The 11746-nt window shown below is 62.0% G+C and overlaps 2 protein-coding genes across 3 annotated transcripts in view; one reads left to right on the forward strand and one right to left on the reverse strand.

The window, feature by feature from the left end:
* Window positions 1–2255: 2255 nt before the first annotated feature.
* On the reverse strand, window positions 2256–4535 carry lsm7 (LSM7 homolog, U6 small nuclear RNA and mRNA degradation associated). Its single transcript, XM_067968191.1, is given in 3 exon segments — window positions 2256–3151; window positions 3862–3914; window positions 4420–4535. Coding segments are annotated over 3 exon segments (312 nt in total). The 3' UTR covers window positions 2256–3008.
* A 536-nt stretch (window positions 4536–5071) lies between these two features.
* Window positions 5072–11746, forward strand: part of sppl2 (signal peptide peptidase-like 2) — a 44582-nt gene continuing 37907 nt past the window's right edge. For both annotated transcript variants that reach the window (XR_010957904.1, XM_067968190.1), the window contains exon 1: window positions 5072–5379. The gene's annotated coding sequence lies outside the window, so the exon portion shown is untranslated. The remainder of the gene's footprint in view (window positions 5380–11746) is intronic.

The raw sequence follows: 11746 nt of genomic DNA on the forward strand, positions 1-11746 counted from the left end.
TCATAGAGCGTCTTGGTGTTGTCTCCCTGGGTATTTACTGTAGCTGCCCAAAAAGATACTTAGGGAGGGCTCACAGACCCCAGTCACCTCAGCACTCAGAACTTCTGCATCGTCCCATATTAACTCAGAACAGCATCGAGCGCTGAAATCAAGGCAGGAAGACACCAATTGACAGCCACGGTGGGAGAGCAACACCACTGTCAGGTGAGGGTGAGCTTGCAAAGCTACATTAGAAACCTGGAATGGTTTGCTCCAGCAGTCAAACATTCAGAGCCTATACTACAGTAATCCTTCAATGTCTTTTGGTGTAACAAAAACATTTTGAGACTACAGTGCAATTCTCAGCATCTTACTCTACTTACACTGTCTCCTCACATAATCAGCCTTGTCTTCCCTCCCTCTCTTTGTCACATATTTCTTCACCTCATCATTCATTCAGACACAATTCCTCATCCTATCGCCTACTGAAACAATTGCCTGCCCGGTTGCTCACTTACGTGTATGTTGAGATAAAACTTGTGGCAAAATTCAGATCAGAATGGATTTCTGCTGTGGGGGTTGAAAATACCAATTTCTCCAACAGTAACCTCTGTGTTCTATTATTAGCTTGCTACATCAAAGATCAACATTACCCAACTAGACTATTCATTGAAGGGTTTGTTCTAAGGTAAACATCTCTCCACTTATTTTAGACTTTCTCTCTCCCTTGGCTCTAATCTCCTGCAGCCAACTAACTGCAACTGAGAGTGGGCAGAGGGCCTACTTCCAGAACACTGCCAATGGCATTCAACTGACCAGTGGAAGAACTGCCCCCAACCTACAGGGAAGATGCCTGGCCTCTACTTGGTGCCTTTCCAGTGGCAAAGCTGAAGCTGGTAGGGCAGGAGAATGAACCTGCATCGCTGTTCTGCTGTGCCATGTCAGTGCTCCAATACATAGCTTAAAAAAAGTCCCATCTTTGTAACTTTGTGCATTCTTACCTTATGTGCATATTCTTACTGTGTCTATTCTGAGTGTAATCCTATTTTGTCTATGTATCCTTGCTTTGTGTATCCTTGGGTATGTATTCTTTCTTTTCTCTGGGTTACAAACATTCTTACAGAATTGCTTTTAAAAAGGGAAGAACTGTAGCTGTTCACTATTATAAAGACCGATATTCAAATTAACTGTCGAGAGCAGTTCTAGTTAAGCAGCTTTTCTCATCCATTTGGGTAGTTTAGAGAGGGATTTTTTTTTTTGTCATTTAAAACCTAGCTTTTAATGTTCAAAATGGGATGCTGTCTTTTTACATTCATGGCAGAATAGGCTTAATGCAGAAGGGCAGTTTCTGCCAGGTATTGGCAGGAAGGTTTCACTATAATGTGCTAATCCATTCGACAGAATAAACTAAATTTTATGCTGAGTTTAATGTATTTTGATTAAAATGTGAGAATTAATAAGCTAAGATCACTGCTCTCTGCTAGCTACCATCTGTCCTTCATTTCAATGTTCTGCGTAGGATTTAATTATTCCTTTTAAAGTAACTTTAAAGAAAAGTCAGATTAAATATTGAATACTCTGCACCCACTGGTTTAATTTTTCACCAATTTTATATTCAATTATGATTTATAGAGCAGGAGTTGAAAAGCCATCTCATTAAAAGGTCAATTTATGTACTTTGATGTTTTATATCGAATTGGAAACATGGTGGTGCCAAATTTTCACACTGGCTACTTGTACATTTGAAAGAGTCGTAATCATACCCACTGCTAGTATTTCAAAAGGTGGTCTGGGTATGGATTTGGTATCAGGTGCTTCCCAGTGCAATTTCCTTCATTGTTTTGGATAGCTGGCTACAATACTCCACTAGAAAATCCCTATTAATGTTTTAATGAAATATTATGTTCTTGGCTCTTGTATTTGTCATTTCACTAATATTTGAGAGAGCTTGTTATAAAATTGCTAGAATTCAGTTACTGAGTTCTGACATAGGGTCCACACTTGAAACATGACCTCGTATGTTCTCATGCTGTCTGATCTGACTTTACAATCATTTTGTTTTTTTTTAATGTCACATTTAACAGCTTCTAAATCAGTTTAAAAGGTGAGGTGCAACAATTATCCCCTGGAAAATGTAAAAAGAGGACAGGAATAGTGGAGGGGCTGGGAAGATTGAACACAAACAAAAGCAGTGCAAGAGGTCACTGCACTTTACAATCCTCACATTATACACTTAATGACTTATGGTGAAGCAAAACAACAGAATCAGCACCAACTACTGGAAAAACAAGAGTTTATTGTACACAGTGGACAATGTTTGTCCTCCACATCCAGCTTCAAAAACAAACTAAATCTCTGAAGAGACTTACATTAAACAAGTTTCTATGCAAGACTCCAACATAAGTTATGGAAATGTTATTCACAAACACACAGAATAACTATTTGACACTGGTACTTTTTTAAAAAAAAGTAGATTGGGTAAAAGTTGCCTGAGAAAATAAGATCTGTTCAATTTAACAATTTTAAATAAAGTGTAAATGAAAAGTAGAAAATTGCAGGTTTCTAAATCAGCTGGTTTTGAAATAAAAATATCATTGCTGGGGAAATTCAGCTGAAGCTTGAATTGAGAGGCTGTTTCCACTGCACTATGATTACAGTGCTACAGAGAGCTCAGCATACTCACTGGCTCAGCTTCATTCCTAGAATCTGGTTCCATTGTGCTACACAGACTGCTGCTGTGCCTAAATGCACCACTGCCTGGTAACACTCCTGGATTACAGGGTAGTACAGCCAGTACTGCAATATGCAACTGGTGGATAACAGGGCAACAAGTTCACAATTGATCTGCACAAGATAAAGGAATGAGTGCAAACTCCTGCTCGCCACCCAAAACACTCAGCCTATAACTACATTTAGAAACATCCCAGTGCTGGTGATATTACAAGTCCCCATCATACACATCAGCTTTGGCTAATGGATAAAACCAACTAAATTGAAATCCTGAGATCTAGTAATGAGACATTTCCAGGCTAACCATCTTGCTGTTGGATGAAAGGGTTTGGAATAGCCTCCATCCCATCTTGTGGGCAGATTAGAACAACCGAGGTCCCTCTGCATACGACCAAGCCAAGCTGGCGCGTGTCTTCAGTCAATTTGTATTGGTCATCTGGATCTGAAATTTATTACAGGTATGTTAAGTTTGTGCAAAATATTTATTAGCCCTTGAACATCCAGCTCTATAACACAAAACAAACATGAAATGTGCTGGAGGGGTTGCAAGAGAAAAAGTAAACACTTGTATTTTAAAGAGGAAGTTGTATAACAAAACTTTACTTGAAGGAGCATAGCTATGCTGGATCCCCCTCAGTGTTAGCTCAAGCACAAGAGACGTTGCCCTGTCTCTCGACTGGCAAATTAGAGTAAAGCGTTGGCTGAGAAATTAGCAGAGTGAAGCTCCCTCTGCTCTGCCAAGAAGAGCACTGCCTACTGCATCAGGGCGATGATGCCAGGTATCCTTATGATCCCTCAGTGAAGCTGCAGATCAGCAGGGATCTGATTCCAGCTGGTAGCATCTCATTTCTCGTGCCAGGCTGCAAAGCTGACTTGTAGCCAGCAATGTACTCTGCACTTGTACGCCTACACCCATGAAGAGTTGATCAATTTTAAACTTACCTCAAGTGATGAGATGGCATCCCCAAGTGGGTGTCAGGACCCTGCTTTTAGGTCTGCCTAGGATCAAAGTTATACAACTTTGGCATCAGAAAGTGGAAATCACTTTACAGCAACACAGGAGTAGAATATACTGCACTCTAGTGGTTTTGTGCTATCGATTCTTCACAAGGAGCTTGTGTTACAAAAGGCAGGAACATTTTTGTGGCTTACCTCTTACATACTCTATAGTTCCATCCAATACAAGATTGAGGAGTGGGTCAAACCTTTCAAATCCCACTGGCTGTCAAGTGGAAAAAAAAAGTAACTTCAAATTAACAGCTCTGCAGCATCAGGCAATATATAATGGAACCAAAGCATGCAACACACAGGATTCTTGCCATTATCCTCCTTTCCTCCTCCCCCCTTCAGCAACAGTCATCAATAAAGCCCAGTACTAAAAACAGGCAAAGCTCCATTTTCCAGTTAAAGTAATTTTAAGTTACAACAGAACAGCAAAGCAATGCTACTGCACTTCACTACTGGAAGGTTATATCTGTCACCTCACAACTTCTTGTTCTCCTGCCCAAAAGGAATAGCTGTGTTGAAACTTCTATTTTAGCCCATTCCGCAGAACTCAGCCCCCTAATTACCGCCAATCTAAAACTTCATGATATTGTTAATCTGTTCTTTTGGGCAGTTGAAGCTAAAAACGCACAAAGAAAACAGCTATTGGTATGTCAGACTGTGTTACATTTACACACACATCTATTATCTAAATACACACAAAACCCGTATCAACAAACTGCACCTTCGCGTCCGCCTTGAAATTTTACACGGATTGTTTTGTCTATGTATTTGGAGAGGTCGAGGATACTCTCCTTCTTTTTCTTCTCCTTATCCTGCATTTAAAAAGACAGAAAAGGAATGTCAAGAGTAATAATTCTCACAGCTCAAGGTGTTCTCGTGGCCGCAGATTCGGACCAGAGCCTCGGATAAACCCACGTTTCCGTGAACCCACAGCCATTTCAAGCTGCTGGACGGAGTCAGGATTCCCGGGTGGTTAAAGGAGCCCATGAAACGGGAACAGGACAAACCAGCGAGTAAGGAATACAGACACAAACTGGGCTCCAGGCTTGGGTTTCATGGGCCGGATTGCCAGGGCCCGGAGCCGCTTTGTGGGAATCTCTGGCCGGGAAAGATTGGAACAGATAAAATAATTGGGAACAGCGAGGACTTCAATACGGCCCGGGCCCCCCTCCTTAGGCTGCTGCGGGTTTGTAGTTACAGAACCCGGGTTTAGAGCTCAAGCCCTCGGCCCACCGCTCAGTCTGGCCCCGGTTACTTTAGAACCCATCGCCCGGGGGACCCAACAACTCGCCGCCGCGCACTCACCGCCATCTCCGCGCCGACAGCCTCCGACCTCCGAACCCGATGACCTTTAACCCCCGCCTGCTCCGTGAGTTCCGGCAGGCGGAGTTTCCCGACCCAGGCCCCGGGCCGTCAGCTCAGTTGCGGCCGGTTTTCAGATCTGCTGAAAAATAAAATTAAAACAACTCGCGCCCCCATTCAGCGCGATCCGATTCCACGAATATTATCCCCTCCCTATTCTGTACATTTGGACTGTTCCGGTCCCGTCTGTGGGCTGTTGTCGGGCGCGACCACCGTACCCGGCTTGGACGGGTCTAAGCCGCAACTGAAACATGGCGCTCGGAGCGAGGCTGCTGTTCTTCGCCCCTCCAGCTCACTCAGGTACCGGGCACTGTCTCACACTTACCCTGGGGCTGGCGACTGCTCACAGTGACCGCGGCCCGTTCCATCCGTTCTCCCCCCCCCACCCCCCCGGCCTCTCTGTCCCCCCCCCCCCGGCCTCTCTGTCTCCCCCCCGGCCTCTCTGTCTCTCCCCCCCCCCCCCCCCGGCCTCTCTGTCTCTCCCCCCCCCCCGGCCTCTCTGCTCTTCTCCCCTTCCCCCCCCCCCCCCCCGGCCTCTCTGTCTCTCCCCCCCCCCCCCCCCGGCCTCTCTGTCTCTCCCCCCCCCCCCCCGGCCTCTCTGTCTCTCCCCCCCCCCCGGCCTCTCTGTCTCTCCCCCCCCCCCCGGCCTCTCTGTCTCTCCCCCCCCCCCCGGCCTCTCTGTCTCTCCCCCCCCCCCGGCCTCTCCGTCCCCCCCCCGGCCTCTCTGTCTCTCCCCCCCCCCCCCCGGCCTCTCTGTCTCTCCCCCCCCCTCTCTGTCTCTCCCCCCCCGGCCTCTCTGTCTCCCCCCGCCCCCCCCCGGCCTCTCTGTCTCCCCCCGCCCCCCCCGGCCTCTCAGTCTCTCCCCCCCCCCCCCGGCCTCTCTGTCTCTCCTCCCCCCCCGGCCTCTCTGTCTCTCCCCCCCCCCCCGGCCTCTCTGTCTCTCCCCCCCCCCCCCCCGGCCTCTCTGTCTCTCCCCCCCCCCCCCCCTCCCCCCGGCCTCTCTGTCTCTCCCCCCCCCCCGCCTCTCTGTCTCCCCCCCCCCCCCTCTGTCTCTCCCCCCCCCCCCCCTCTCTGTCTCCCCCCCTCTCTGTCTCCCCCCCCCCCCCTCTGTCTCCCCCCCCCCCGGCCTCTCTGTCTCTCCCCCCCCCCCCCCGGCCTCATCGTCTCTCCCCCCCCCCCCCCGGCCTCTCTGTCTCTCCCCCCCCCCCCCCCGGCCTCTCTGTCTCCCCCCGCCCCCCCCGGCCTCTCTGTCTCTCCTCCCCCCCCCCCCCCCCCCCCCCGGCCTCTCTGTCTCTCCTCCCCCCCCCCCCCCCCCCCGGCCTCTCTGTCTCTCCTCCCCCCCCCCCCCCCCCCCGGCCTCTCTGTCTCTCCTCCCCCCCCCCCCCCCCCCCGGCCTCTCTGTCTCCCCCCCCCCCCCCCCCCCCCCCGGCCTCTCTGTCTGCCCCCCCCCCCCCCCCCCCCCCGGCCTCTCTGTCTCCCCCCCCCCCCCCCCCCGGCCTCTCTGTCTCTCCCCCCCCCCCCCCCCCCCCCCCGGCCTCTTGTCTCCCCCCCCCCCCCCCCCCCCCGCCTCTCTGTCTCTCCCCCCCCCCCCCCCCCCGGCCTCTCTGTCCCCCCCCCCCCCCGGCCTCTCTGTCGTCCCCCCCCCCCCCCCCCCCGGCCTCTCTGTCTCCTCCCCCCCCCCCGGCCTCTCTGTCTCTCCCCCCCCCCCCCCCCCCGCCTCTCTGTCTCCCCCCCCCCCGGCCTCTCTGTCGTCCCCGGCCTCTCTGTCTCCTCCCCCCCCCCCCCCCGGCCTCTCTGTCTCCCCCCCCCCCCCCCCCCGGCACTCTCCCCCCCCCCCCCCAGGCCTCTCTGTCTCCCCCCCCCCCCCCCCCCCCCCCGCCTCTCTGTCTCCCCCCCCCCCCCGGCCACTCGTCCCCCCCCCCCCCCCCGGCCCTCCTGTCCCCCCCCCCCCCCCCACAGCTCCTCCCCCCCCCCCCCCCCCGTCTCTCACTCTCCCCCCCCCCCCCCCGGCCTCTCTGTCTCCCCCCCCCCCCGCCTCTCTGTCTCCCCCCCCCCCCCCCCCCGGCCTCTCTGTCTCCCCCCCCCCCCCCCGGCCTCTCTGTCCCCCCCCCCCCCCCCCCGGCCTCTCTGTCTCCCCCCCCCCCCGGCCTCTCTGTCCCCCCCCCCCCCCCCCCGGCCTCTCCGTCTCCCCCCCCGGCCTCTCCGTCTCCCCCCCCCCCCGGCCTCTCCGTCTCCCCCCCCCCCGGCCTCTCCGTCTCCCCCCCCCCCCCCCCCCCCCCCCGGCCTCTCCGTCTCCCCCGCCTCTCTGTCCCCTCCCCCCCCCCCTCTCTTCCCCTCCCCCCCCCCCTCTCTGTCCCCTCCCCCCCCCCCTCCTGTCCCCTCCCCCCCCCCCTCTCTGTCCCCTCCCCCCCCCCCCTCTCTGTCCCCTCCCCCCCCCCTCTCTGTCCCCTCCCCCCCCCCCTCTCTGTCCCCTCCCCCCCCCCCCTCTCTGTCCCCCCCCCCCTCTCGTCCCCTCCCCCCCCCTCTCTGTCCCCTCCCCCCCCCCCCTCTCTGTCCCTCCCCCCCCCTCTCTGTCCCCTCCCCCCCCCTCTCTGTCACCCTCCCTCCCCCCTCTCTGTCCCCTCCCCCCCCCCCTCTCTGTCCCCTCCCCCCCCCCTCTCTGTCCCCTCCCCCCCCCCTCTCTGTCCCCTCCCCCCCCCCTCTCTGTCCCCTCCCCCCCCCCTCTCTTTCCCTCCCCCCCCCCTCTCTGTCCCTCCCCCCCCCCCTCTCCCTCCCCCCCCTCTCTCCCCCCCTCCCCCCTCCCCCCTCCCCCCCCCCCCCCCTCTCTGTCCCCTCCCCCCCCCCTCTCTGTCCCCTCCCCCCCCCTCTCTGTCCCCTCCCCCCCCCCCCTCTCTGTCCCTCCCCCCCCCTCTCTGTCCCTCCCCCCCCCTCTCTGTCCCCTCCCCCCCCCCCTCTCTGTCCCCTCCCCTCTCTGTCCCCCCCCTCTCTGTCCCCCCCCCCCTCTCTGTCTCCCCCCCCCCCCTCTCTGTCCCTCCCCCCCCCCCCTCTCTGTCCCCTCCCCCCCCCCTCTCTGTCTCCCCCCCCCCCCCTCTCTGTCCTCCCCCCCCCCCCCCGGCCTCTCTGTCTCCCCCCCCCCCCCGGCCTCTCTGTCTCCCCCCCCCCCGCCTCACTGCTCCCCCCCCCCCCGGCCTCTCTGTCTCCCCCCCCCCCCCCGCCTCTGTCTCCCCCCCCCCCCGGCCTCTCTGTCTCCCCCCCCCCCCCCCGGCCTCTTCGTCTCCCCCCCCCCCCGGCCTCTCTGTCTCCCCCCCCCCCCCCGGCCTCTCCTGTCTCCCCCCCCCCCCCCCCCGGCCTCTCTGTCTCCCCCCCCCCCCCCCCCGGCCTCTCTGTCTCCCCCCCCCCCCCCGCCTCTCTGTCTCCCCCCCCCCCCCCGCTCTCCGCCTCCCCCGCCCTCTCCGGCCTCTCTGTCTCTTCCCCCCCCCCCCGGCCTCTCTGTCTCTTCCCCCCCCCCCCCCGGCCTCTCTGTCTCTCCCCCCCCCCCCCGGCCTCTCTGTCTCTTCCCCCCCCCCCCCGGCCTCTCTGTCTCTTCCCCCCCCCCCCCGGCCTCTCTGTCTCCCCCCCGGCCTCTCTGTCCCCTCCCCCCCCCCCCCTCCCTCTCTGTCCCCCCCCCCTCCCTCCCTCCCTCTCTGTCCCCCCCTCCCTCCCTCTCTGTCCCCCCCCTCCCTCCCTCTCTGTCCCCCCCCCCTCCCTCCCTCCTCTCTGTCTCCCCCCCCCTCTCTGTCTCCCCCCCCCTCTCTGTCTCCCCCCCCCTCTCTGTCTCCCCCCCCCCCTCTCTGTCTCCCCCCCCCCCCTCTCTGTCTCCCCCCCCCCCTCTCTGTCTCCCCCCCCCCTCTCTGTCTCCCCCCCCCCTCTCTGTCTCCCCCCCCCCCTCCCTCCCTCTCTGTCTCCCCCCCCCCCTCCCTCCCTCTGTCTCCCCCCCCCTCCCTCCCTCTCTGTCTCCCCCCCCCCTCCCTCCCTCTCAGTCTCCCCCCCCCCTCCCTCCCTCTCTGTCTCCCCCCCCCCCCTCCCTCCCTCACTGTCTCCCCCCCCCCCCCTCCCTCTCTGTCACCCCCCCCCCCCCTCACGTCCCCCCCCCCCTCTCTGTCACCCCCCCTCCCACTCTCTCCACCCCCCCCCCTCCCTCTCTGTCACCCCCCCCCTCCCTCTCTGTCACCCCCCCCCTCCCTCTCTGTCACCCCCCCCTCCTCTCTGTCACCCCCCCCCCTCCCCTCTCTTCACCCCCCCCTCCCTCTCTGTCACCCCCCCCCTCCCTCCGTCCCCCCCCTCCACTCTGTCACCCCCCCCCTCCTCTCTGTCACCCCCCCCCTCCCTCTCTGTCACCCCCCCCTCCCTCTCTGTCACCCCCCCCTCCCTCTCTGTCACCCCCCCCTCCCCCTCTCTGTCACCCCCCCCTCCCTCTCTGTCACCCCCCCCCTCCCTCTCTGTCACCCCCCCCCCCCTCCCTCTCTGTCACCCCCCCCCTCCCTCTCTGTCACCCCCCCCTCCCTCTCTGTCCCCCCCCCTCCCTCTCTGTCCCCCCCCCTCCCTCTCTGTCACCCCCCCCTCCCTCTCTGTCACCCCCCCCTCCCTCTCTGTCACCCCCCCCCTCCCTCTCTGTCACCCCCCCTCCCTCTCTGTCACCCCCCCCCTCCCTCTCTGTCACCCCCCCCCTCCCCTCCTCTGTCACCCCCCCCCTCCCTCTCTGTCACCCCCCCCCTCCCTCTCTGTCCACCCCCCCCCTCCCTCTCTGTCACCCCCCCCCTCCCTCTCTGTCACCCCCCCCCTCCCTCTCTGTCACCCCCCCCCTCCCCTCTCTGTCACCCCCCCCCTCCCTCTCTGTCACCCCCCCCCTCCCTCTCTGTCACCCCCCCCCTCCCTCTCTGTCACCCCCCCCCTCCCCTCTCTGTCACCCCCCCCCTCCCTCTCTGTCACCCCCCCCCCTCCCTCTCTGTCACCCCTCCCCTCCCCCTCCTCCCCCCTCCCCCCCCTCCTCCCCCTCCCCCTCCCTCCCCCTCCCCCCCCCTCCCCCCCCCCCCCCCACCTCCACCTCCCCCCCCTCCCCCCTCCCCCTCCCCCCTCCCCCCCCTCCCTCCCCCTCCCCCTCCCCCCCTCCCCCTCCCCCCCCTCCCTCTCCCCCTCCCCCCCTCCCCCTCCCCCCCTCCCTCTCCCCCTCCCCCCCTCCCTCTCCCCTCCCCGGCTGCCCCCCTTGCTCCCTCCCCCTGCTGCCCCCCTTGCCCCCTCCCCTGCTGCCCCCCCTTGCCCCCTTCCCTGCTACCCCCCCCCTCCCTCTCTGTCCCCGTCTCCCTCTCTGTCCCGTCTCCCCCCCCCCTCCCTCTCTGTCCCGTCTCCCCCCCCCCCTCCCTCTCTGTCCCGTCGTCCCCCCCCCCCCTCCCTCTCTGTCCCGTGTCCCCCCCCCCCCTCCCTCTCTGTCCCGTGTCCCCCCCCCCCTCCCTCTCTGTCCCGTGTCCCCCCCCCCCCTCCCTCTCTGTCCCGTGTCCCCCCCCCCCCCCCCTCCCCCTCTCTGTCCCGTGTCCCCCCCCCCCTCCCTCTCTGTCCCGTCCCCCCCCCCCTCCCTCTCTGTCCCCGTCCCCCCCCCCTCCCTCTCTGTCCCGTCCCCCCCCCTCCCTCTCTGCTCCCGTCCCCCCCCCCCCCTCCCCTCTCTGTCCCGTCCCCCCCCCCTCCCTCTCTGTCCCGTCCCCCCCCCCCTCCCTCTCTGTCCCGTCCCCCCCCCCTCCCTCTCTGTCCGTCCCCCCCCCTCCCTCTCTGTCCCGTCCCCCCCCCCCTCCCTCTCTGTCCCGTCCCCCCCCCCCCTCCTCTCTGTCCCCGTCCCCCCCCCCCTCCCTCTCTGTCCCGTCCCCCCCCCCTCCCTCTCTGTCCCGTCCCGCCCCCCCCCCTCCCTCTCTGTCCCGTCCCCCGCCCCCCCTCCCTCTCTGTCCCGTCCCCTCCCTCTCTGTCCCGTCCCCCCCCCCCTCCCTCTCTGTCCCGTCCCCCCCCCCCCCCCCTCCCCTCTCTGTCCCCGTCCCCCCCCCCCCTCCCTCTCTGTCCCGTCCCCCCCCCTCCCTCTCTGTCCGTCCCCCCCCTCCCTCTCTGTCCCGTCCCCCCCCCCCTCCCCCTCCCTCTCTGTCCCCGTCCCCCCCCCCCTCCCTCTCTGTCCCGTCCCCCCCCCCCTCCCTCTCTGTCCCGTCCCCCCCCCCTCCTCTCTGCCCCCCCCCCCCCCCTCTCTGTCCCGTCCCCCCCCCCCCCCCCCCTCTCTGTCCCGTCCCCCCCCCCCCCCCCCTCTCTGTCCCGTCCCCCCCCCCCCCCCTCTCTGTCCCGTCCCCCCCCCCCTCCCTCTCTGTCCCCCCCCCCTCTCTGTCCCGTCCCCCCCCCCCCCCCTCTCTGTCCCGTCCCCCCCCCCCCCTCTCTCGTCCCGTCCCCCCCCCCCCCCCTCCCTCTCTGTCCCGTCCCCCCCCCCCCTCCCTCTCTGTCCCGTCCCCCCCCCCCCCCTCCCTCTCTGTCCCGTCCCCCCCCCCCCCTCCCTCTCTGTCCCCCCCCCCCCCCCCCTCCCCTCTCTGTCCCGTCCCCCCCCCCCCCTCCCTCTCTGTCCCGTCCCCCCCCCCCCCTCCCTCTCTGTCCCGTCCCCCCCCCCCCA

The sequence above is a fragment of the Heptranchias perlo genome, chromosome 29 (genome assembly GCF_035084215.1).
Source record: "Heptranchias perlo isolate sHepPer1 chromosome 29, sHepPer1.hap1, whole genome shotgun sequence".
Lineage (NCBI taxonomy): Eukaryota > Metazoa > Chordata > Chondrichthyes > Hexanchiformes > Hexanchidae > Heptranchias > Heptranchias perlo.